Genomic DNA, 27736 nt, shown 5'->3' with positions numbered 1-27736 from the left:
CAAATATGTTTATCTACTACTTATGCATTGAGACTAGTTACATTTCTTCGATTTGGTCAAGTGTTAAACAATGTGGGCTGTATGGAAACCTAACCATACTATTTTGAATTAATTGCGTGTATGTACAAGATGTCATATGCACATGATTCATGAGTGACAATTGCATTTTAGGCCTTTTTTTTCTTTTTTAACATTTTAATGCCAATGCATAGCATATGGCCAATTGAACTATTACTTAAGCACGCTTGATACTCCATTGCCAAAAGGAGCTTCAGTTTCTTTTCAAGACTCTACCCATGCCCTTAAAATCACCCTAACCAAGGCAAGCTTCTCTTTGGGATTGTGTCGTTTCTGTATTGATCTACAAATTTAGATGAAGTTCCGATGTTTTCAGAGCCACTTGCTACACAAAACTAGCAGCTATTGTTAGTGACGTTTTAACAGTACAATAGGGGACCTCTAAGAAAACTTCACCTCCCTCTCATAGGTACACAAAACTAGCAGCTATTGTAAGTGATGTTTTAACAGTACGAAAGGAACCTCTAAGAAAACTTCACCTCCCTCTCATAGGTAGCCTAAGAGAACATGGAGGTTGATGTAGACAACAGATCATCCCGACATAGAAAGCTGCCTTGAAAGGATGACTCTTACTTTGCCTATGCAAGGATCAAACTACTCATTTTCCAACTTGAGCAGCAGAAATTAGGCTGGAGGTTGATGCAGACGACAGATCATTCCAACATAGCAAGCTGACTTGAAAGGATGACTCTTACTTTGCCTATGCAAGGATCAAACTAATGCACTCGTTTTCCAACTTGAGCAGCAGAAATTAGGCTTAAGGCACCCTCCTTGTGAGGCCTTGTTTAGCACTGCTAATACAAGAGCATTATGAACCCTTTCAGTTGAAGAAAAACATCAAAGAACGTTACCACCTCTATCACATGTTTTGAGCTGATTGAAAGAAATGCTTATGAGAGAGAACATTTGAATATGCTTGATTCTTGTTGGCTACTGCCAGAGCCTATTAATAAACTGGCCCTACAGGAAGCTAGTATGATAAAGAAGCTATTGTTGGCTAGTAGTGCCTTGTTCTTGTCGGCTAGAAAGCTGGCCCTGCGAGAGCTAATCTGATAAAGAGAAACTCTAGTAAATCTGTAATTATAGCTGCTTCAAATGGCCAGTGGCATCTAATCTTATTGATGGACCACAGTTATTTATTTTTCTGAATTTTCAGTGCTTATCCAATGTAGAATCACACTAGCTTGAAACAACCTTAAGTCATAGCCAAATGAAGTTTGTGACAAACTTGCTTACAGGGTAAAAGAGATTTGAATAATCCCCATACTTACAAGCTCTTCAATGCACCAGGTGAGTACATGACCAGAGAATCTGATATTCCACCAAAATTTGAGGTCAAAGATCTGTGGAAGCCTCTACCATTACAAACAGGCCTTGTCTTACACTGGCCCATCAATCAAATATCAACAGAAGCGAAATGCATACTAAATTAATTACACATTCCTCCATCTTTTCTAGTTTACAGTCTCAACCAAGGTTTGTCAAACAAGCTTCAAATGCTGTAATGCAAGTCCACCCAGAGCTCACAATTTCCTGCAAAGGCAGTAAAATCATAGCTACAGTAATGCAACAAAAAATGATGTTGATAAAAGAGAATAACAACTAAAGAAAAAGATGTTGCTTAATTTTCAACATGGAGAAGTAAATCAGAGTAGAAACCTGCTGGATTTGCAGACATAGGCCTATTGATTCAAATGTTTGGTAGCGTTTTGAATCAATTTGACAGGATTCTGACCAGTGCATGAGAATTCCGAAACAATGCGCGACAGGCTGCTATCTTCATGATGCTCCCCTAAACAAATGAAACCTCCAACCTCCCTCCTCAATCTGCTGCTAATGTTTACCTACCCCAAGAATCAGAAAGTGGTATCGATGTTATTTGCAGGGATAAATGGCCTGATTGCTTTTGTCCATTCGTGCTTACAACAGGATAATCTTGCATCTGCTTTCGCTCTGGCCAGTCTGAATTCAATCGTCTTGCGAAGTCTTCAACTTCCCTGAATACATCATTCTTTCCAATTCAGTATCTCACATGGCAAAAACAAGTGTAGCAGACAGAATAAGTTCAAAAAACTCACCTATCAAGTTCTTCCTTTATTGAGGGATCAAGTTCATCATCTACATCAAAGCCTATTTCAAAACAGGAGCCCTCCTCCCTAGCTGGAGGGCAGGATTGATGTAGATCCGCATCAGATGACAGGTGTGCTGCACTTTTAGTTGCCTCTCGTAATCCACCATCCTCACTGTTTATCTGCTCAGAGGAACCACAAGGGATTTACATTAGACTTAAAATATCCACCTACAACATTTGCACTATCCCAATTACTAGCACATTGGGAGGAAAATGCATTGAGCACATAGACCATATTCATGAATCCATCATTGGAGACCTGACTCTTGGATGTGTCTCTTTTCCTTCTATTTCGCTTCTTTTTGCACTTGCCAACATTCACACTTTTGTGGTCTGTTAAAATCAAAGCCACGTTTAGTTTCAAATGCAGCATGAGAACTGTAAAGGTTTAGGAGTCAAAGTCAGCATGAAAACACTAAACATGTAACAAAATTCACAAAGATTTAACAACCTACTTCATTCTAAACAGTATCATAAGCACAATTGAAATGTCTACTTTGATGGTTGGAGGTCAATACTTTAATTTAAAGTTCTTATGTCAAAGTACCCACCTTTATATCAACCTTCATATGTTAGCAAACGTGTGTCTTGCACAGCCATCTCCTGCCTCTAAGCCTCAGCCTGAGTCAAACAAGGACATGAGGAGCTTTGGTATTGTCATTGTCTATCTTTTTATGTGTTTTAGGCACTTAAGATGTAGGGTGCATCAGCGCATTTCCATTTTGCCACTGTGACCATTTTTGGTCAGTTGGGCTAGCTGACTAGGGCACCCAAAATTTGGGCCTGGCCACTTATATACCAATTGTGGCCCCAATTTGCCATTTAAAGGCAGCCTGCCCACATCATTTGTTTATACATTGCGATCATCATTCAACCAGTCCCCCCTCATTCTTTCTGGTCACCCGCTACTATTTGGCACCCACATTGACATTAAAAGCTGCATCTTGGGGCTGACCATTGCAGCCTTGTATCTCCTCAGTCAATCTGTTTCTTCTACACTACATTTGATTCAGTCTCCGCCTCTCTATGTTTGCTTTCTTTTCTACTGCACACTCTCACATGGTATCGTTCGCCAAATTGGGAGCCTGAGTCCATGAAGAGGACCTTCCATCCGGTTTCCAACCAGCTATGCATCAACCATGGAACTGCTGACCTTGCGTTTACAGTCATCCTATGCAGGGCAGCCTGTTTCTCCCACTTCCTAGCAATTTTGTTTGCTTGACACACCTTACAAACTGCTGCATTTGGAGCTGGACTACAACCTGCACCCGGCCTTTGATCAAGATGACCCTTTGTTCTTGCTGAGCAGTTTTATTCTCTGCCTGGTGACCTTTTTTTTTTTTTTTTTGCAGGGGCGCAGGTCTTTCTTTGCCTGTGTTTCTGTGCAGCTCATCCTCTTGTGCTGTGTTTTACCTAGGCGGCTCATCCTCTGGGGTGGGCAGTATCAGCCCTCAGGCAGGCGTAAGTTCTGCAACACCTAAGCCAATGTTGCAGCCAGGTGGTGTACATCTCCAGCTGGCAGGCCCTTTCTAGCTGCTGGTGCAATCACATACAGATCTGCCCCTTGCATTTACTCCAGGACAGGCTGCACTTCTACAAGGCAGCACTCCTCAGGCCATCCTAGTTTGAAGTTTGTACTCAACCTCTCTGAGACTTTTGTAGGTTTCAGCTCCTGGACTATTAGCATTTTCTGCTCAGCACACATCAAATGTGGGTCTTGCCCTTATGCAAAGAGTAATATGACTTTGTCATGGAAATCAATCACTACATGCACACGATGACGAGGCATACCAAGCAATACATCACAACTCTCCAATGGTGCTATGAAAAACTCTTCACTGTGCAAACAAAGCTTCCCAATGAGAGGTATGATGAGCTCTGCATAGCCCTTGCATGCCAAACCAATGTCTCCCATGAGTCGCATCTCATCCTCCCACTTGCTCCCCACTCTCCACCATCCTCTCCGACAAAAGGTTTGTCGGCAGAAAATGGCCTACATAATACGGATGTTTTCTAATCTTGGAAAGAGAAGAATGAAAGCTCTTAATATGTCGAAGAAGCAGAAGAAGTAGCTAAGTAGAGCTTGTAGCTAACAAAGATCTACAAAATCCTCCATCGTAAGTCCACACCCTACTACCCTAGAGCCAATGGCCAAGTCAAAGTTACCAATCGCATCCTCTGTTTGATCCTCACAAGGACGATTGTGGCACATCGCAATGATTAGGATGATCGTTTTGCAGAAGCCCTTTGGGCATACAGAACTTTCCATAAAGCCACAATAGGACACACACCTTTCCAGTTGGTCTACATAATAGAGATGTTTTCTAATCTTGGAAAGAGAAAAATGGAAGCTCTTAATATCTCGAAGAAGCAAAAGAAGTAGCTCAGTAGAGCTTGTGGCTAACAAAGATCTACAAAATCCTCCATCGTAAGTCCACACCCTACTACCCTAGAGCCAACAGCCAAGTCAAAGTCAGCAATCGCATCCTTTGTTTGATCCTCACAAGGACGATTGTCGCACATCGCCATGATTAGGATGATCATTTTACAAAAGCCCTCTAGCCATACAAAACTTTCCATAAGGCCACAATAGGACAGACACCTTTAATAGGGATGTTTTCTAATCTTGGAAAGAGAAAAATGGAAGCTCTTAATATCTCGAAGAAGCAAAAGAAGTAGCTAAGTAGAGCTTGTAGCTAACAAAGATCTACAAAATCCTCCATCGTAAGTCCACACCCTACTACCCTAGAGCCAACGGCCAAGTCAAAGTCAACAATCGTATCCTTTGTTTGATCCTCACAAGGACGATTGTCGCACATCGCCATGATTAGGATGATCATTTTACAGAAGCCCTTAGGGCATACAGAACTTTACATAAGGCCACAATAAGACACACACCTTTCCAGTTGGTCTACATAATAGGGATGTTTTCTAACCTTGGAAAGAGAAGAATGAAAGCTCTTAATATCTCAAAGAAGCAGAAGAAGTAGCTAAGTAGAGCTTGTAGCTAACAAAGATCTACAAATCCTCCATCGTAAGTCCACACCCTACTACCCTAGAGCCAACGGCCAAGTCAAAGTCACCAATCGCATCCTTTGTTTGACCCTCACAAGGACGATTGTCGCACATCGCCATGATTAGGATGATCGTTTTACAAAAGCCCTTTCGGCATACAGAACTTTCCATAAGGCCACAATAGAACAAACACCTTTCTAGTTGGTCTACAAAGTTCCGTTGCATCATCATTGGGCTAATCACTAACCACATCGGCAACCAAACCAACAAAGGTTTTGGGCTTCTTTCCCTTAGGATCACCCTTATTCTTAGCATTACTAGCGTGCTACCTTTTGCAAATTTTCAGATACAAAACATTTATTTGCAGCCATCAATTTTTTCCAAGTCTTTACTTGCTATTTTTGTCTCTTTTCAGCCCTATTTTCAGACTTGCCTCACTTCTCAACCTTGGAGGACTTGTTGGCTGGCTTCTCATCATCAATCCAAGAAGCCCATAGACTTTCCACACAACAGAGCGTATGTGGTACATGCACTCTCTATAAGTTGTGACATGCTAGTCTATGCAAAATTTCCTAATTTCCTTAGGCAGCCCACAATAGTTGAAACCGGTCTATGACTCACATAAAGCGGTAGTTCCTTCAATTAACACCTGGTCTTTTCACACACACACACAAACAAAGACCTCACTCCCTCGCTCAACACCAGATTGGCCCCGAAGACCAACACCCCTGTCGGTATTTCTTTATCAATTATAAGATGGAAAGTTACAAAAATGAAATGTTCCAAAATACGTAACCTGTGAACAGTTGGTTTTCATATTTTCTGAGTAAATCCCAGCTGCAAAAGGACAATACAGCATGACCAAAACAACATCCCTTTTAGGAAAGCATTTTCTATGACCCTAACTCAATGATTCATGTGCAAAATTGCAATTTGCAGAACTCGGTATTTACTGTTCTTACTGTCCAACATATCCAGAACAACATCCCGTTTACCTTGGCATCATTCCAATAGTAAAACAGTCCCACAAACAACACTAAATCAGAGCTGAAAAACCCTGTTCTTGTGTGGCATGGTCATCACTTTCTTTAGTTCCTGCATTGGAGAAGCCAACAGCTACTCTTGAACCTAGACAGTGAGGCTCTTGCCTCAACAGAAGTGCAAAGAAAATGCAGAACTGTACCTTCGATGGAATCAGCCCATCATGCAGAGCATTTCCTCTGAGAATAGAGAGAGAGTTGCCTAAGGAAGCAAGCTCTACCTCCGTACATGAGTCAAAGATGATGAAGTACTCTCCATAGCTGATGAACTTGCAGCAATCTGCCCTCAGCTCCTCACAACTTTATTCTCAGATCTGCCCCTCATGCCTATTATGTTTTTTTTTTTAATGCTCTCTCTCTCTCTCTTTCTCTCTCTCTCTCTCTCTCTCTCTCTCTTGGGAATTTGTGCCACATGGCATACATGTAACAATTTTCTCGATTAAACCTTCAGATCTAAAACTATCCATGATCGGTGCAAAATTTGACCTCAGCACAGACCAGAGAATTAATCCTCGTGCAAAAACGAAGATAATGACACAAACTGATTCTGGGTCCAAAAATAGTAACTCCCAAACTTTTAGGAATGGTGACCCTTGCATTCCTCAAGTTCTTCTAAGCAACTTTTATCATTGCAACCACATCAAAAAGTATAATGCGGCTCAGTTACGATGACTCTCGCATGTGCATCTTTTGTCTTGGCTAGGCTCATTGTCATGCACCATCTCCAGTGGCTAAGCACACAGTCCCAAACCACTAGCCTTCTATTCTTCAATGCCCATTCCATATGGAACCGGTCCTAAGGCTCAGACAAACCATTAGTCCAATTTGTCTCAATGGCTGCCTCTTTTGGCCATGCAAAGATTCCGACTTAATTTGAGAAAACTCTGGGGATAAAAAGTAACAACTAAAGAAAAGAAAAATAAAATATTTATATAAGTAAATAAGAAAAAGCAACTGTCAAAACTATCACCAATTGGTGGCATATCCCCCTCTTGAAAGAAGCAAGCGACCTCGATTGCATGCCATGCATGCTAACAGATGACACAAGACAATAATAAGATTCTCCATGTTATTAGTGTCATCGCATGTACCACTTGCTAACAGATGACACAAGGCAATGATATGAGTTTCCCGACTACCATTTGTTTCATTGCAAGTTCAAGTCTCACATAGGTGGAGGATCACATCCTATATCCAACTATGATTACTAGGAGCCTTTCTAATATACATGTTTCCAGATGCAACACCGGGCGATAATATCCCCGAACTATTAGTGTCACAACATATATAATCATTCAACTGAAGTGTAACAAATACAACTTCAAAGCACTAAGATTTTATTTAATGATACACATGTTAATGCTAAGTGTAAACCATACATTGTGCATTATTCAATGAGATGCAGTATTCAACTATACAATAGAGAATGTACATTGCTTCAAAAAGCATTCTAAGTCACTATAGGTTCCAGCAAGAAAGCTTCTCAGTAAAGTTGCAATAACTGATGCGAATCTGCCAATTCAGCCTCTTCCATCCATTTGGCATCCATTGGTGAATAGTTATTGAACTTCACCAAAAATATTATTATAACTCTACCTTTCACTTTTCTATCCTTATGTGCCAGGATCTGCTAAGGAACTAGAATCTCATCTAATTCCTCTACTTCAGGTTGTTCCTCTTGAACCATATCTTTTGGCACTTCACCAATAAAAGGCCTCAATAAGCTCACATGGAATGCATTATGAATTTTTCAATTCTCTGGCAATTTCAGCCTAAATGCCATGTCATTGATTTTCTCTGAGACCTGAAAAGAGCCATAGTAATGCATACTAAGCTTTGGAAACAAACTTTCTTTGCCCTTCTGTTTTCTCGAACGTGCCTTTTCAAAACGTAATAAGACCCAATCATTCTTTTTGAACAAGAGTTCCCAACAATAACTATCAACAGCTCTTTTATGTTTAGCTTGTGACTTTTCTAAGGCATACTTGAACTTTTATATGCTTCTTCCTAATCTTTTACATAACGATCTACTTCAAAAATGTTATCTTTTATCTGTAAAATGGGAGGCGATTTCTTTCCACCTTCCACAATCTCAAAAGGTGCTTTGCCAATAGATGAGTGCATTGTATTATTGTATGCATACTCAACCAATGGCAAGTAGTGTTCCCAAGAAGTCTTATGATCTGAAACATAACATTTCAGTAGATCTAAAACAATCGAATTTGCTTCTTCAAACTGTCCATCAGTTTGTGGATGGAAAGAAGATGAAAATTTCAGTGTAGTACCCATGTTTTCAAACAATGCTTTCCAAAACAAGCTAGTCATTCTTGGGTCTCTATCACTCACAATTGACCATGGCATTCCATGGTATTTGAAGATATTATGCATAAATAGCTTTACCATGTGTTCTGACTTAACCTTTTTCCTTACACGAATGAAATGTGCATGTTTGCTGAACCTGCAAATGATAGTTCAGATTCCATCATTCCTTAAAGAAGTTCTTGGAAGATCAAAAATGAAATCCATGGCAATACTTTTCCATGGCCTTTCTAGAATAGGCAGAGATTGCAATAACCCTAGTACCTTCTATCTATCAAATTTGACCTTTTGGCATACAAGGCAAGATCTGACATATATATCAACATTAGATCTCAAGGCTAGCCAACAGAAGAAAGTCTCTACCGCTTTGACTGTAGCATCAATACCACGATGTCCTACATACGGTGGAGCATGACTTTCTAATAAAACTTTTGGCCTTAGCTGTTTTGTAACGCATAGTCTTCCACACATTATGATAAAACCTTCTTTGAACACATAATGATCATGATGTTGGCCATTGATCAACTGTTCATAGATTTCAGAGAAATCTTTGTCATCAGCATACTGCTCTTTCATATCATCCAATTCATGGTGATAAGAGATTGAAACAGCTGACACCTGTGGTTTGCAAGATAAAGCGTCTGCAACTACATTCTTCTTCCTTCCACATACACTATCTGAAAATGAAACATAGATAGGAAATTTGCCCAACACGTGTTTCTTTGACAATTTAGCATGTGTAAGAAAGTATCTGAGTGTTTGATTATCCATTTGCACTACAAAATCAGCACCAAGCAAATAATGCTTCCAACTAGAAAGTACATGGATCACAACCAATAACTCTTTCTCATAAATTTGGTAAGTCCTTTCAATGACAGAAAGTACTCTACTCTCGTATGCCACAACTCGGCCATTCTGCATTAATACAACACCAATGTTATTTTCACATGCATCACACTCTACTACGAATGGCTTAGACAGATCTAGCAAAATAAGTATTGGATCTATAGCCATTTTCCCCTTCAAACATCTAAATGCTAATTTCTCTTTGTCAATCCATTGCCATTTGACATCCTTCTTTTTAAGCACATGTAAAGGAGAAGCAATCTCTGCAAAGTGTCTTACAAATCTTCTGTAGTAAGAGCATAGGCCAAGGAAACTGCGGACATCATGAATGGTTTTCAAGCCTAGCCAAGAGACAATTGCTTCTATCTTTGTAGGATCCATCTTCACACCATCTTTAGAAACTATGTGCCCAAGGAAGTGAATCTCTTCCAAAAAGAATTTATTCTTATTGCCATTAATGAGCAATCTGTTATGCTTAAGCTCATTAAAGACTATTACTAAGTGTTTTCTATGCTCCTCTTCATTCTTTGAAAAGATAATTATATCATCAAAAAATGTGCCAACGAAACTTCGATAAGGGCGGAAAATTCTATCCATCATCTTGTTAAACGTAGCACGAGCATTGGTCAATCCAAATGGCATGACTAAAATTTCATAGAGACCAAATGTCGTTTTAAAAGCAATCTTATGGATATTCTCTGGCTTGATTCTGATCTGATGGTACCCACTTCTCAAATCTATCCTGCTAAACATTCTTGCTCCTTGTAATCGATCAAGAATGTCATCTATCCTTAGAATCGGAAACCTATTCTTGATTGTGTTCTTATTCAAGGCTCTGTAGTCAATACGCATTCGCCAAGAGCCGTTCTTTTTCTGAACTAGCAACACACGTGAACAAAACGGAGAACTATTGGGCTGAATTAGAACCTTCTCTAAAAGCTCATTAACCTGTGTCATAATCTCTTTCTACTACGCTGCACTGACCCTGTACGGTGGCCTATTGGGCGGACTAGTCCCTAGAATAAGATATATGGTATGATCTTCACACCTCTAGGGGTAACTCTCCTGGTAACAAATCTGAGAAACAGTCACTGAATTTATCCAAGAAATCCCTTCTACTTTCATCTAGTACAGACACATTACAGTCAACTTCATTGACTTGCTTTGCAAAAACCAAGTACGCAAAAATATGATTTTTCATTACAGAAGTAATTGCAAAAGCAAAAACAACTAGGACAAACTCTCCTTTAAGCTTTACATCTAACACATGAGCCTTGTCCCTATGTACAAGAGTAATCGTTCTATTGTAAGTATCTAAGATAGCATGCTTCCTGCGGCACCATGGAATACCCAACAAAACATCACATCCCTCTAAAGGCATAATATGGAACTCCTCTGTGTCCACATAGCTCTGAAAGTGCATATGGAGTTTGCCAAGAATAGAGGTGATAGGTTTAGTATGTCTTGGGCATGCCAAATCAGCCTGTCCAACTAGTCCCATTTCCTCGGGATGTATATCCAGCTTAGCTGCCAATGCCTTGGAGATAAAGTTCGCACGAGCTCCAAGATCAAAGAAAATAAGCACTGTGGAATCTCTCATCTTTCCCCAAGCTCTGCACAATTCTATAGCATCATCAGCTAATTGATCTCCCACCATATCAAGCACTAAGCCAATATTGGGCTTCTTTTGCCTCGGCGCATCTTTATCGTCCATATCTTTAGAAGATTGTTGTGGACACTTAGAAGCAATATGGCCTTTTTGTTCACATATAAAGCATTTCCCAGCCATCGTTAAAGCCTTTCTTTCTTCAAATGATTTGCCAAAAAGTGGCCTCTTCTGTCCTTTGCCTTGTTTAAAAGAAGTCTAAGATTGCTGCTGAAATCTTTTCTTCCAAAAAGACTTCTTTGTAAAGCTGGTCTTTTCTAGAAATTGCTTCTTCTTCTTGCCAAGATCCTGCTTAAACTGAGAATCCTTCTTTTCAGTGCCTTTAAAGCTATCAGCTTTACCTTTCAACAATGCATTTGCCACACCAGCATTTTCAATGAACTATACCATATTTGTAACCCTAGTCTTGGTACAATAATCCCTGATGGCTTCGGGCAAACCGTAACAGTACTTTTCAATTTGTGTTGACAGGGGCACTATCCTGTAAGAACTCATGGGCAAAAGTGCTTCCCAAAATTTATTATTATACTCCTCTAAATCCGCACAATTTTCCACGTCCAATTTATGCCATGCAGTCATGACATCTACTTCAAACGTGTCAGTTAACCATGAGACTGCAAACAACTGTTTGAAATGGACCCAAGTGGCAGGTGCATATCCTTGCATCAACAATATGTTCCACCACTGCAAAGCATTACCTTTCAAAAAGGTTGCAACCTTCCGCACCTTAGAAGTCTCAGTAAAATTCCCTCCAATGTAAGCTGAATCAAATTGCTGTATAAATGTCAAAGCTTTCAGCTTATCTTGCATACCACTGAAGGTTTCAAACTTTAATACTTGACCACCCTCTTTATAGTCTTTAGGCTTTGCACTTTTTGGCGTCACGTTGTCATAGACAGGTGGCTGTAAAAAGGGGAGTCCCTTAGATGCATTATTAGCATTCATTTCACCTATCTTAGCTGCCATATGCCCACAAGACTGAAAAAAACCAGCCGCTGCATTTTGTACTCCAAGCATCAAATAAGGACTCTGCAAAGCCTGATAACCGGGCTATAGACTAATATTAGCATAAAGTGGATTCATTGCCTCAATAGGCATCATTCCTGGTGGCCCTCTAGGCAAGTATGTCAGAGTGCAGCAATGCAGAAGCATAGGACAAAGACTGAGAGAGGGTGAACACAAAGAGAAGAGAGAGAGAAAAGGAGACTTTACAAAAAAAAAAAGAGAAAAGGAGAGTGTAAACACAGAAGATCTGCAGTGTAGTATGCTATCTAAGAGTGCAGAAATATACACGGGGGCAGAGGAAATCTCTGTGTGTGTCTCCGACTTGATGACCTCGATCTCCGTCAGCCTGAGCACAGTCTGTCTCAGCCAACAGATCTCAAGACCAAAATCTGAAATGAATGAATGACTGAGTGTGCCACCAACTGGCTATTTATAGCCAAAAAATAGGAAATACCAGCACCAAGTCGGCTGCATTAAATGCAGCTGACTGCAGTAAAAAACAATCAAAAACTGTCCGACTGCAGACCATCCGACTGCAGCTGCTGACGTGGTGTCCGTATTGTGCTGACATGGCATCCTGCTGCTGACATGTCCTCTGCGTATGCTGTATACTGTTGTACTGTGCAGAAACCCTAACACAACCTGTCCAAGGGATGACTCTACCTCTAACACCCCCTCTCAGATCCTGGACAAGGCATCAGACTGAGGGATCTGGAATGCTGACGAAGTAAATCCTGGGGAAGCGCCTTCGTGAACAAATCTGCAAGATTATCCTCCGTCTTGCAGTACTCCACATCAATGGTCCCATCCGGAAGCTTCTCCTGAATGAAGTGATACTGGATCTCAATGTGCTTCGTCCGGGCATGGAATACAGGATTCCGCACCAAAGCAATGCAACTCTCATTGTCGCACCGCAGAAGAGTAGAACGAGTCTGGGGGCAGCCAAGCTCCTCCAACAATCTCCGAAGCCACACAACCTCACATGTGGTGGAAGACGCAGCCCGACACTCTGCCTCAATAGAAGAAAGGGCTACCGTGGGCTGGTTCTTGCTACTCCAAGAGATAACACCTGTAACCAAGGTAAAACAGTAGCCTGTAGTAGACCGTCGGTGGTCCACATCGCCAACCCAATCCGAGTCACTCCAACCTGCAAGAACCAGATTGGAAGCATCTATACGTGCGGGATAAGAAATCCCTAAGTCATAGGTCCCCCTCAAATACCGAAGAATCCTCAAGGCAGCCTGCCAATGCACCTGTTTAGGTTCAGTCATGAACCCTGCAAAAGTCCCACAGCAAAACAAAGATCAACAAGAGTGTTGAGAAGCCAAATCAAGGATCCAATCAACTGACGGTAGCGTGAAGCATCCATCACGAGAGAATTTGAGTGTGAAGTGACCTTCCAATTCGGATCCACATGAGTAGTAATGGGCCAACAAGTCTCCATCTCAAAAGTCACCAAGAGCTCCTGAATGTACCTCTGTTGAGAGATGAAAATCCCTCTCTAAGACTGATAAATCTCGTGACCCAAGAAGAAATGGAGAAGCCCCGAATCTGTCATCTTGAATGCCTGATGTAAAGCTATCTTGGTCTCTCGAACCTTCTGTGCATGATCCCCTATCAGAATCAAATCATCAACATACAACATAAACAACACACGATCAACCTTGAAAGTGTGCACATAAAGCTGCGGATCGGCCTTGGAGCGCCGATATCCCAACTTCGACTGAAGAAACAAGTCAATCTTCTCGTTCCATGCACGTGAAGCCTGCTTGAGGCCATACAAGGCCTTCTTCAACCTGTAAACTTTCCCATCCGAGGATCCAAAGCCAAGAGGCTGCTCAACATAGATCTCCTCCTACAAGTCACCATTCAGAAAGGCCGACTTCACATCCAACTGATAGACAAGCCATCTCCTATGGCCAGCCAAGGCAAGAACAACTCGACTAGTCGCCATACGAGCATTAGGGGCAAAAGTATCATGGAAATCAATGTCTGGGCGCTAAGCAAAACCTTTAACAACAAGGCAAGCCTTGTGCTTGTCCAAAGAACCATCGATAAGGTACTTGGTCTTGAAGACCCACTTGACACCAATCACCTTCTTGTGAGAGGGACGAGGCACAAGAGACCAAGTGCCATTCCTCTCAATAGCCTCCAACTCAGCTTCCATAGCCTTCCACCAATGATTAGACTGCAAAGCCTCCTTTACGGAAGTGGGCTCACAATCCTGCATAACACGGGTCAGCAAATAATAGTTGGAGCAAACAAGCTCCGAAGAATGTGCCCGGTTCCTCTGTGACCTCCACAGTCCATCCTGCGATTCCCACTCCTTACGGACTCCCTCAATCCCTGAATCTCGGAGTGTGTCACGGGCCCAACGAGGAGGACGAACCTCCCCCCGTAGCTCTCCATCTGCTGAAGACTCAGAAACATCCACCGGCGGAATCTCCTCAGGAGTGATCAGTGGAAGTGAAGACTCGGAATCAGAAGAAGAATCTCCATCAAAAGACTCTGGCTCCAAAGGAACTGTCTTGGGAGCCCAACTCTCCCTTGGATCTCCAAGAACGGGGTGCTCCTCACCCCCCTTTGTGGCCGGAACTTCCACAAACCGCACATCTCCGCTCGTGTAGACATCCCACTTGACGGGATCAAACAGACGATAACCTTGGGACTGGAGCTGTAGCCAACAAAAACCTGTCGTCAGGAAGCCGCCTTGAACTTATCACGCTGCATCTTCGGAATGTGCACATGAGCATTACACCCAAAGATCCTGAAATAAGAGACATCAAGCTTAGTCTTGAAGTAAGCCTCAAAAGGTGCAATCCTGTCAACGGCCAAAATGGGAGATCGATTGAGGATGTGAACTGCGGTAGCCACTGTCTCGGCCCACAGAAACTAAGGTGTCTCTTGGTGCTCCATCATGGTGCGCGCCATCTCGCTTCGGTTCTACCATTTTCTTTATTAACAAAAAAAACAAAACAAAACAAAACAAAACAAAACAAACAAACTGTTATGGGAGAAAATGAAAAAATTCCCTATCATAGTAGGCCTCGTTCCAAGAAAATGTGGAAACACCCTTGGGCGGGAAGCTGACTGTGGAAAAGGTGGTAACACCCCACAATTCAGGATAGCTCATTCATCAGCAAAACCTTTCTGCAAGCAATTTGAAGCCACCTCCCTTGGTGCGTTGTCTCTGCAATAGCAGTCCGTCTGTCCTCCTTAACAGACGATCTTTCATACAAATTATTGAAGTACCAGACGTGTCAACTACCTCCCTAGGTACGTATCATCTTCAACACTCCGGTGACAACAACAACAGACGCGATCTTCATCACCAACCCCCTTGAGTGATGCTAGCTTTCATCCTAATAGGATGGGGACGTGAGTATGGACTGCCCTCTGTATCTATCAAAAGAGTGTGAGACAGAGAGTGAACTGAGTGACCAGTCTTTCCCTTCAAATCAAATGAGAGGTGAGATGTGTGAATGAAGTGTTACACGCACGGGTTGAGCCTCTCAATGCACAATGCACGATCTGTTCCTGTGCACTGCACCATAAGGCTCTCTGACCTTCCTTCTTGCACTGTATGCCAGCACAGGGCGGGATGCACTATTACACCATCAAATGCATACAAGGCATACAACCTCTGCACAAGTGAATGCGAGGATTACATCAATGGGTTTCAGGAATCGGTTGCTCTCTGTAACTTTCAACAGAGTGTGAGACAGAGGGTGGGCTAAGTGTGACTGGTGTTTCTCCTCGATCAATTCCGAGAGGTGAGATTGAGGGATGTTACAACACCTGGAGTCAGGTACATTTCCGTTTCCCTATGCACACACGGGACGGATCTCTGCCATCGGCACATGACACGTCACCTTGTTCTGTGCACTGCACTACAAGGCTCCTTGGCCTTTCTCCTTGCACCTACGCCAGATGGGTGGAACGCACAAATACACTATCAATTGTGCGCACTGGCATACTCCCTCCCAATCACTTTTCCCTTGTTCAATTCTAAACCGGCCGTGAGTTATGGGATTTCATGCTTATTCATTGAGCGATGTGCATCATGGAATGAGCGACTGTTCTATCATCCTCTTGAGTGCCCGTAAGCTGAGAGTTCTATTCTTCGTCATCGACACTTGAATCGACAGACTTTATCGACAAAACTACCTCCCTAGGTACTGCTGCATGGTCCTTGCCGTGCTAGACGTGTTCTGCGGCGTGCCTTAGTCTCTTTTGCCGCTCAACGACGGCTTCAATCTTTCTGCATCAACAACGGCGGTTCCCTTCAACCATCTACGAAATGGGCCAAGTATTCCTAACCCTACTTTTCTGTTTGCAAGAGTATATTATGTCTTAAGTGTGGGGACGCCAGCGTTCAGCCGGTTGACAAGTCTGTGGCTGTGTCAATCAATCTACTCTGGTAAGGTCTTAAGTGTGGAGACACGTCCCTACGCGTCTGATGTGCATACCCCCTGCATATGTCATTACCTAATCATGTATGTCTACTCCGTACTAGTTTTATTCTGATGGGGTCCCTTCTTCACCCACCCACCCACCCTCGTACCCCCTGTCGTCGAGGCCGTTTCCCTTGTGGTTGCTTTTATTGCGCAATTTTTCCCTCTTCTATGAGAACATCCCCTACGTTCACCAAACTCCTGATCCAACCTTATAGCCCTGTTCGTCCCTTCGAATGGCATACTTTTTCTTTTTACATCCCCTTGTTTTGGCTTACCGTTTTTGCATTATTAATTTTTGAAGCTTTTCCTGCACAATTGGATGTATTTCCATGCGAACATGCCCTTATCATTTCGAAATCGTGATCTGACGAACCAGCCCTCTCCTACGCCTTCCCTTGGACATTTTTCATTTTACCCGCCCGTTATTCCAATATACGGTTTGTTTGTAATTAATTTTTGTGTGGTTTCATGTCTTTTTCGTGCGTATTTTTGACCTTTTTCCATGTGAACCTGCCCTATTCTCCTCAAAATTCAATTCTAACTGGATTGCCTAGTCCGCAGATGGCTGAAAATAATCCAAAAGATTGAAGAAATTAGAAAGTATTTCTTATTTATACAATAAAAACAAAAGATTGTACTGTGTTACATTTGTGATGCAAATAGTGACACAAATAGCGACGCCGCTATTTTGCGTCAAAAATGATCGTCCCTATACCCCCTATGAAGGTAAACACATATCCAAAAGTGGCCTTTCTGCAATCCGCATGATCAGCATAGTCTGCATCCGTAAAGCCAACGACAGATGCCTTTTGCTTTTCAAAGTAGATGCACAAATCCTTTGTGTCTTTGAGGTATCTCATAATACCTTTCACTGCTTCCCAATGCTTTTTACCAGGATTTGCCATGTATGTGCTAACCACTTCCACTGCAAAGGCAATGTCAAGACTTGTAGCAACCATAGCACACATCAAACTGCCAACAACTGAAGCATATGGTATCTTGGCCATTTCAGCCTTCTCATCATCAGATGTAGCGTTGTCCTCTGCACTGAGTTTCACATATGGAGGCAATGGAACCTCAAGTCTTTTCCCCCTCTCCATATTGAAACACTGTAAAACCTTGGAGATATACTCCTGCTAAGATAGATAGAGTAATGCTTTTGACCTATCTTTGAATATACACATGCCAAGAATGTGATTTGCATCACCAAGATCATTCATGTCAAAGCTGCCATGAAGACTTTGCTTCAGTGAGTCCAAGGCACTATCCCTGCCAGCAATCAGCATGTCATTAACATACAGAACCAAGATAATCAGGCTGTCATCTGCAGCCTTCTTGGTATACAAGCAATGATCCACTTGACTTCTATGAAAACCTATCCCTGCCAGCAATCAGCATGTCATTAACATACAGAACCAAGATAATCAGGCTGTCATCTGCAGCCTTCTTGGTATACAAGCAATGATCCACTTGACTTCTATGAAAACCTATCCCTGCCAGCAATCAGCATGTCATTAACATACAGAACCAAGATAATCAGGCTACCATCTGTTGCCTTCTTGGTATACAAGCAGTGATCCACTTGACTTCTATGAAAACCTTGAGACTGCATAAATGTATCAAACTTATGATACCATTCTCTTGGTGCTTGTTTCAGTCCATAAAAACTCCTTTTGAGTTTGCATACCATCTTCTCTTTCCCTTTTTCCACAAACCCTTCAAGCTGTTGCATATATATGTCTTCATGCAAATCGCCATGTAGGAATGCAGTCTTTACATCCATCTGTATGAGCTCCATATCTTCAATTGCAACCAAGCCCAAAATGGTTCTCAATGTAGTCATCTTGACTATAGGAGAGAAGATCTCATCAAAGTCAACTCCATGTTTCTGCTTGTACCCCATCGCAACCAATCTTGCTTTGTACTTTGGTGAGGAACCAGAAGTGACCTTCATCTTGTAAACCCATTTGCATGGAAGGGTTTTCTGCCCTTTAGGCAACTGCACCAAGTCCCAAGTGCCATTTTTCTGAAGAGATTCCATCTCTGACAACATGGCTTTATACCATTTCTTGTTGTCATGTCTGTCCATTGCTTCCTTGAAGCAAGTCAATTCACCACAGTCTGTCAACATGACATAATCAGCCACATTGTTTGCACCAGGAATGAATCTATTAGGTTGTCTAGTAGCTCTAGACGATCTCCTAAACCAATGATCATTGTTTGCTGGTTATTGAGCATTTTACAGCTTGTTGTCCTGGCTATTCCTGCACATCCAATGGCTCATCATTATGGGCAATGGCTGGCTGATCATTTCCAACATTATTTTTTGCATTTACAAGTTCATTTACAACAGGTATTTGCTATTGTACAATAGGCACATTTTGTTGTCCAAAAGGTATTTCTTTCCGGAATACAACCCTACGGACCCCCTCAATCTTCTCGGGTTGTTTAAGCATGCGATCTTCTCGAAAGATAACATCATTGCTGTGTACTTTTTTTTTCTCGGGATCCCATAATCTATACCCCATTTCACCCTCGTCACCATATCCTAGAAAAATGCATTTACAGAACTTTGGCTCAAGTTTGCTATATTTTTCTTTACGAACGTACACAAATGCTTCGCAGCCAAACACTTTCAAGTGTGTATACAAAGGTGGTTTGCCCGACCACGCTTCTTGGGGAACTTCCCTCCCCCCCCCAAAAAGACATGTTTGGTGACCGATTAATCAAGTGTACGGTGGTCATAACAGCCTCTACCCAAAAACCATGGGGTAATGTAGTATGAGATAGCATCGTGCGGACCTTATCCTGTATGGTCCTATTCATATGCTCTGCAACTCCATTTTGAGGCATTGAACTTCCTCTTTATCCCTTTGCTGTCACAAAATGCCTGAAAGGCCTTGGACACATATTCTCCACCATTGTTAGAGCGAAGACACTTAAGTGTCTTATCAGTCTAATTCTCAACCAATGCCAAGAATTATTTAAACTTGACAAGCACTTCATCTTTGCTACGAATAGGGTAAACCCATACCTTCCGTGTAGCATCATCGACAAAGGTGACAAAGTATTTCTTTCCTCCTAAAGATAACCCTGGCATCTAACATATATCGAAATGTACTAACTCTAGAGGAGAAGATTTCAGCAAAAGAGACTTCTTATGAGATATCTGTGCATGTTTTACCATAAACAAAATTATCACAATGCTCAAAATCAACATAACGAAGATAAGATAAGTAACCCAAATGAGAAAGCACTTTCGTTCCAGTTTGACTCATGTGTCCCAACCAGTCATGCCACAAAGAAACACTTGGCTGCTCGGTCATGGCAACAACATGATCACTCACACTAGATACATGGAGAGGACACAAGGTATCACTTTTACAACTTTGGCAATCACTCTAGATCCCTTACAGATTTTCCATTTTCCATCACCAAAGGTAGTATGAAATCCATCGTCATCTAGCTGCCATGTGCTAATCAAGCTCTTCTTGAGCTGAGGTACATGCCGTACATATACTGAAGTGTGAAGACAGAGCCATGCTAAAACTACAATTGCACACTGCCAACACCTACAATGTCACATGTATAGTTGTCCCCAAGGTGGACAACACCATGTCGACCTCCTGTATAGTCAAAGAACCACTCACGATGAGGAGTGACATGAAAGGAAGCACCTGAATCGAGAATCCAAGTATGCATGTCCTCATCTGTGTCTGCAAGTAAAGCATGTGCACTAAAGTGTAAAGAGACCAAGAGTACGCCATTCCCACTATCACTGTCATGATATCAAATTTGTCTTTCTGCTATGATCTGCCCCTAGTATGCAAAGCAATGGAAGACTTATTGGATGTATTATTATGCCGATTCATTTCTTCCATGAGTAGAGCACTCTCTACATTAGCATACAAAAGAATCGCATTAGAATTACTCATAGCACTTCTGAACGTATCCCAACTCTCTAATAGAGTGCAAAGCAAAAACATAGCCTTAAATTCTTCATCAATCAAGAATTTCAAGGCAACCAGCTGGCTAAAAACGGAGTTAAACTCACTCAAGTAAGTAGACATTGTTGTACTCTCTTTCATACGCAAATCCGTAAGCTTTTTCAGCCAATACACTTTGCTTGCGGCACTCTTTTGTGCATACAATTCTTCCAGTCGAGTCCAAATAGCATTTGCAGAATCCAAACCTTCAATGTTAAACAGCAAGGCATCAAAAATCGATAGCTCAATGGTTGAGCCTGCAAGCTCATTTAACTCATCCCAATCTTCCTATTCCATATCTATAGGCTTTGCCCCTTTGGTCTTAATCGGCTTTGCCTGCTTCTTCTACAACAGGTTATTGTAGCACTGTTTTTGCCTAACTGCAAAATTATGTGCTCCTTCAAGCTTCTTAATGTGCATGAGATTACTGCTGTCACTGCTGCCAGCCATGATTATCAGCCCAAATGTGACCAAAAATTCAGCAAATGCAGGCCCAAACTATCATACAAGTGACCAAGGTACAAACAAGTACCAACCAGCAATAAATAACCATGTAGAAGCAGAAATTTTAGATCTGTAAGTAAATTTTCAGAAGCACCAAATCATGTGCTACAGCACTCCACAACTAATTACAGCTGTTCCAAGGGCAAATGCATCACATTACATAAGAAGTCCCAAATTTTAGCTACAATTTCTGTTGTACATGTACCCACGGGCACAAAATTTGACACACACGGTCAAAAGCCCCAAAATTTCGTGCTCAAAGCATCAACCATACATCTGCATTGTCTCTGACATGCATAGAACAAGCCAATTTTGCCAAAATAGAGCAATTTCAGCAAAACCCCCAAATTTTTCGGAGTGCTAGGTGTCCAAATAGCATGGAATTAAACCCGCATGTACATAAAATGACCAAAGGCGCACAAATTTTGCCCAAACAGCAAAAGCCCCAAATTGCACGAGGTCCAATGTGCATCAATGTTAAGAAATTGGGTAAATTTTAGCCCAAAATACATTGAGATTTTGGGTTAGTCTCCTTCAATTTCCGATATAAATGGCTATAATAAATTATCAGCAACAACAAAAATCAATTTGCCTCTTGATTTTCTTTTTTTCAGAAAAGAAAAGTCTATTAATAACACCTTGGAGAAAATCCCCCTAAGGTAAAATACAGAGGGCAAAGTGACTCTAAAGAGAGTGTCTAAGTAAATTAAAAGTACAATGATTCTGTGAACAACCAATTTGGTGGGCTATAATGCCAAACCATTTGAGTATCATATAAAAAAAAGCACCCAAGTTCCAAATTTGCAAGAAGGCCTCTCTCCTCCTCATCCCGTCAGATCCTCCTTGCATCCTCTCCCATCACTTGTGAAAATCTACCCCCTAATTGACTAAAGATTGAGCACAAATTGGTCCTTGGACTCTTACATGTAAGCTAAATCAAATGGAAATGGCCTCACCCTTCACATCATCTATAAATTGCCAATTCACAACTTCTACTCTTTAACTTTGGGTCTTCAATTATTAGGCACAGATTCCAAGGTGTTCAAGAAACCCTAATTGCTATTGTAAATTAAGGTTTTGGTAACAAAAATCACTGCTGCTCTTCAACAATGGCTAGAATATGTTGAGAATTGTTGAGTGAATGTTAGAGAATGAGAAAAAAAGCTGAGAAATGAGAAATTTCAGAAATTTGTCGCCAATAATGGCTTGAATCTACTACTGTCCTTGCTAGATCCGCCTAATCAATTGTTGCCACCACCTATAGAAGCTTCAAATGCTGCTGGCTTCCCCTACAAGCCTCAAACCTGTTGTACTGCCTCTTGGGGATATCACCTTCCTACTACCACCACCCTCAACCAGCCCCAACAGCTCTCTCAACTTGCATGGGCAAGTTTGCCAAGTGTAGCAACCTTCCAAAAGAAATTTCCAACAAATGCTCATTAAGTTTCAAAATTAAATTTTTGAAAATTAATTATCACACGGATGTGAAATTTTGAGATACTTTAATATTGCTAATAACATTTCATTAATTTATTAATCAAATGTACAAGGTTGTTTAGAACATGTGATGCACATGGCAATTGGTTCATGGTAAAAAGCCAAGAACACACGGTTGTTTAGAACATGTGATGCACATGGCAATTGGTTTATGGTAAAAAGCCAAGAACCCCAAGGATGCAATAGGGGTCAAAGGCAAAAGTTGTGATAAGTTATGCCAACTAGGTTTTGGTGGTCAATTGGTGTCGATTTTGACCCTAGAACAATTGTTTGGCCAATAAGTGTCAATGGTGATACTAGGGACTAGCATTACTTAATTAATTAATGCCAATCTAAGGGTCAATAGAGGTTGGGAACCACTCCAAGTTGCAAATGGCCTAGTCAATTTAAATATGCATGGGCACATTAAAAATTTTGGGCTAGTTCAAAAGAGCTAAATTTCATTTTTTAAATCATTTAACTCTGAAAATCAATTTAATGGCTGTATAATGCTGAAAAATGGGTTTAAAAGGCTGCCCCTTGGAAAAAATGCCCATGCAAACTAAGAAAACGTTTTTGGAGGCTAGGTCTCAGCCACTCAGTTAGCTTTCAGCTAGTGGGAGAGAGAGAGAAGGTTGACGGTCATTCTATCTATGTAAAAATCAGCATTGGATAAAGGCTACAACCATCTGGGACCTTCTAGGGGCAAGCAACAACAGGGAGACACCTTTCAAGGGCTAGCAATAGCATTGTTGATCAAGAGAGAACATTTTGGAGGTGTTTGGCCATAGGTGACTGCAATAAATGCAGTCTGGAGCAAGCAGTAGGCAAATTTTAGGGTTTTCTCACAAAGAAAATCATAGTTCTCTCTCATCTTGGCTCTCTCTCACCTTCTTCAATCCATTCTCAAGAGATCTCAGCTTATCTCAACCATTTAGAGAAGATCTCAACCAAATTTGATAGATATCAAAGGGAATTCTACTGTAAACCCTAAATTTTCGCAGAAACTAGGGTTTAGCAACTACCTTGAGACCCATGCCATCAATAGAAGGCATCAAACACTAAAATCAGCACCTGCAATTAGTGGTATTGATAGGGATTTCGGATGCCAAACCATCCAGTATAAATTTGGGGCAGCATTTGGCTAGTTGGGGTCCAATTAGAGTAAGTCCTAGGTGAAAATAAAGGGGCAAATTGCCCAATTTGTTTGTTGATTGTTGAACTAACAAGAGGCTTTATGATTAGCCAAGGAGATTGTGGAATCCCTCGGATTGTAATCAATCCATTAGCAATTGAAGTTAAAGAAATATCGAAAGGGGAGCCAGTTTTGGGGCCAACATGTCCAATGTCCAAGATTATTAAGGTAAATTGTGCATTTCAATTTATGTTTATTTATTGATTGCTATAATTAAGTCCTTGATCTGGGAATTACCACCCTCTCCAAGAAAGAAGGCTGGTTTCAACCACATACTTGGCCCGTTGCTCGGGCAAGTGTGGCTTGCCTCTTCAACATGCATGTCCCACCTGAATGACTTTTCCTCAATGGGATAGAGGCCCCTCCAACGAAGGAAACGAAAAAGGTTAGAGAGGGATCCTCTTCTACATCTGAGGTCTCATGATCAGGAGGCACCACCTCCTCACTTGCTCTTGAAACGCCTTTGCACTACTTCAATGGCAAGTTTCTAACAAGATTCTTGGTAGACATCAAGAAATTTTTTGCACCCCAATTATGAGTTGATGTGTGAGTGCAAGAATCACAAACACAAAGAGAGAAGGGAAGAGAGGGACAAGATGGATGCAAATGTTAGCAGTCGTGATTTTCATGCCTTGCTATCTCCTGCTTGTGAGCCTCAATTAGTCTAAGTCAAACGAGGACTTTAGGAGCTCTAACCTGTCTATCACTTGTTTTGATAGAGGAGATAGCTCATTCTAGAGCACTTAGTTTATTGTATTTCAATGCATTTTCTCCTCCAGTCAGGATTTTATGTATACTTCCCGAGATAGTTTCTGAATTCTTTAGCTTGCCTCACCTATCGGACATTGTCCATCCTTTCCAAGATTTTTCTCAGCATTTCTAGCATTTTTACCAGTATTACATGCTGGTCATACATATTTTTGGCCTTAAATTTCAGATCGGCCAATTTTTGGGTTTTTTGGCTATTTATAGCCATTCCCACTTGGTAGTCAGATAGATTATCATCTTTCCTCCTTCCTTGGCAGGTGCATACTCCGACTCCATCATCTTCCTCCGTCTTCGGTGTTGCCCTCATCAGCCTGATCTGGTGCCCTCACTGGCGCTGTGGGCTTTTTGGGTTTTTTGGCTATTTATAACCATTTCCCACTAGGCAATCAAATAGATTATCATCTTCGCTCCTTCCTTGGCAGGTGCACCGTTCGACTCCGTCATCTTCTTTGGTGCTGCCATTGTCAACCTGATCTAGTGCCCTCACTGATGGTGTGGGCTGCGTACAAGGACTGATCAGTCCTCCTTCTGTATTCAGCATTTACTCCTTGTTCAGTGCAGGTTTCTTTTCTTCTTCTCTAGCAGATTGTCTCTCTCTTCCTCTGTATTGGAGTTCCTTCTTCCGTTGTGCACTCTCACATGGTATCAGAGCCTACCTAGGAACACAGATTTGACTTCCGCGGAGACCACCCAAGCTGCCCAAAACACATCCAAACTCACCTGCGTTTTTTGCATCCACACCCTTTCAGTGCAGAGGCGACCCTCTCTGGATGCAAGGCGGCTTCATACACAGCCTAGCGACCTCATTTTGAGGCTTAACGGCAACATCAAGGTGGCAATCGTCACCATATAGGGCTCTGTCGACATCTGCATCAAGGTGATTGTCCCTTTTCCTTGGCGTTTGCTCCTCTGCTCAAGTCATCATCTTTGTGGACGAGTTGTCAACATCATAGTCATTTCCCTCTGCAAACGCAAGGTTGCTACATCAAGCGACAGTGATTCCACTATCCGGTAGAATATCTACACTGATTGTAGCTAATATTTTCCTGTTTCGTCACTGTTGTCACATAAAACACAGATTTCGTGGGTGTTTTGCAAATATATACGAAGATGTCTTACCACCAATTCTTTGCTGACTCAAAGGATGAGGTCTTTGTTCCTTCCTCTGAGAGATGGAGAGATTTTTGTGCTAGTTCACGCGACGATCAAAGGTCACCTAGCCCGTTTGTCCGAGATCCCTCTCCTCCCTGTCCTCTCCATGTTTCACAGAAAGCTACATGTGTTCCAATTTTAGCATTATTACCCCTTGGGGCTTTCTATGGTAGCTTCAAGGTGACAAGGCTATTACTTGGTTTCCACTTCCAAAATCAATCGAGGATCTCATCGTGATGACATGACGGTAACTACACTGTGAGTGCCTAAGAAGTGCTTTGCACAGCCATTCCCAGCATTTCAGCTTGTGATGCATGCATGCAGGTGTTACCTAATCTTTATGCACATTGAACAATTTCATAGTTCCACATTAGAATGTAGCTTCAGAAGAAGGATCTTCACAAAAGAACAAGAAATCAGCAGTACAAATCCAAAATAATCAATGGCATGAATGAAACCTATCCTTCACAAAATAACCGCAGGAAATGCATACATTTTCTTTAGATGCCACCATATCAAGTATTTAATAAGTACCTTTTCCAGCACCATTGATGAATGACAGCAAATCCTCCAAAGAACGATCATCCTGCAAACCTTCTTCCTGATCTACACCCTACATCCAGGTTGATGATGCAAGTTTAGAAATGTAAGACCCTCCTTGACTAGAGGTCCAGATAGAGGAAATGATAAAATAGAAACAAACTCTACCTTTAGCTTCTGCTTAGCTTGCAGTTCTTTCCTTTTTCTTGCATACAAGCGATTCAACAACCGGATCCGTGGATCATCTGTTGCATTACTTAGAGGTTCCAGTTTCTCCTCCTGATAGCCCACTTGGTGAAGTCAATAATCCACTCAAACGTGATGTACAGTGCCACTCTTTAAGAAGCCAATATACCTCAGTTAGATCATCTGGCAAGTTGAATGTTTCACGAATTTCCTCAGGATTTTTGCCCTCAATCATCCGGGCTAGGGCTCTGCTTGTCAGATCAACCAGGCCCTTCATTTGAAGACTGTCAGCTGCAGAAGTCAATTCACATAGTTTCTTTGTATCAACCCGAACGAATCTTTCATCAAAACACTTGCGCTCCTGCACCACAGGATATGGCATAATGTAAGCTGCATCCACATGAGCACACAATTGCATGCCGAAAGCCTAAGCAGATACCTTGTTGGACCTCCCGGGGAGCTGATGGAATCGGCAATATTCAAGTATGGATTTCAATGCATTTGGAGTGACTTGTGGTGGCAGTACTATGGCAGACTTACTGGAGATTCCTCTACCTTTCTGCAATGCTTCTCTACAAATGAGTGGACACAAGACTGCAATTTCTTGCTCTACTACTTCTTGAATCCCCTCAGCAGTCTCCAACCAAACAGAAGATTTCGGGGATTGCAAATAGCTTCCAGGCGACATGCTTTGGTCCAGTGTAAGCCGTTCCACCTAACAACCATCAAATCTGATGTTACAGAATCATCATGAGAGCACAAAAGGGAGAACCACATGAAACTGTAAGAAATGCCACGACATCAGACGTGTAAGCCATTCCCCCTAAAAGCCTTCGAAATCTAATGTCAGAGAATCATCATGAGAGCACAAAATTAATGACCGTATGAAACTGTGAGAACTGTTGAGACGTTAGACGCAAACAATGGAATCTGTGACCGTAAAAAGCCTCTCTTGAGTTGCTGATTTCGAAGTCAGCTTCATGAGAAAGCCTCTCTTGAGTTCTTGATTGAATGTCAGGGTCATGGAAAAGCCCCTCTCCTGTTGGGGAAGGTAGATAGCAGCTTCATTAAAAAGCCAATCCAGACTTGCTCTTCGATGTCTGCCATTCATCTCATCTCTCTTCCATTGAGTGCCACATTGCCATTTCCAGAATGGAATACAAGAAATGCAAAGTCGAACTGTGCAAAGAGGAATTGTAAAGAACCTGCTGTTTGGAAGTCGGCATGCGATCGATTTAGTTCCGCTGGCAGTATTGCAGGGTAGAAGGGGAGGGGGAAGAGGAGATCTAACAGCTGATAAAATCCCCTCTTTGTGTGTGTGAGAGAGAGAGAGAGAGAGAGAGAGAGTGTGTGTGTGTGTGTGTGTGTGTGT

General features: G+C 41.8%; 1 protein-coding gene across 2 annotated transcripts; it reads right to left on the bottom strand.

Moving 5' to 3' along the window:
• Positions 1–1310: 1310 nt before the first annotated feature.
• On the bottom strand, positions 1311–27736 carry LOC148024521 (SKP1-like protein 20). Of its 2 annotated transcripts, XM_087694174.1 has the most exons (10): positions 27570–27701; positions 27246–27403; positions 26804–27079; positions 26534–26725; positions 26347–26457; positions 26173–26251; positions 2469–2542; positions 2157–2329; positions 1738–2075; positions 1311–1611 (listed from the first exon to the last, which is right to left on the bottom strand). In XM_087694174.1, exons 3-9 carry the CDS (start codon positions 27050–27052, stop codon positions 1919–1921), a joined length of 1035 nt encoding a protein of 344 aa, XP_087550300.1. In that variant the 5' UTR covers positions 27053–27079; positions 27246–27403; positions 27570–27701; the 3' UTR covers positions 1311–1611; positions 1738–1918. The 2 variants fall into 2 exon arrangements, with proteins under 2 accessions (XP_087550300.1, XP_087550299.1); XM_087694173.1 differs by lacking the exon at positions 27246–27403 and having other exon boundaries at positions 27570–27736.

The sequence above is a fragment of the Lygodium microphyllum genome, chromosome 15 (genome assembly GCF_053477565.2).
Source record: "Lygodium microphyllum isolate KBCC chromosome 15, Lygodium_microphyllum_v1.1.10, whole genome shotgun sequence".
NCBI lineage: Eukaryota > Viridiplantae > Streptophyta > Polypodiopsida > Schizaeales > Lygodiaceae > Lygodium > Lygodium microphyllum.
This window is presented reverse-complemented; position numbering and strand designations above follow the sequence as displayed.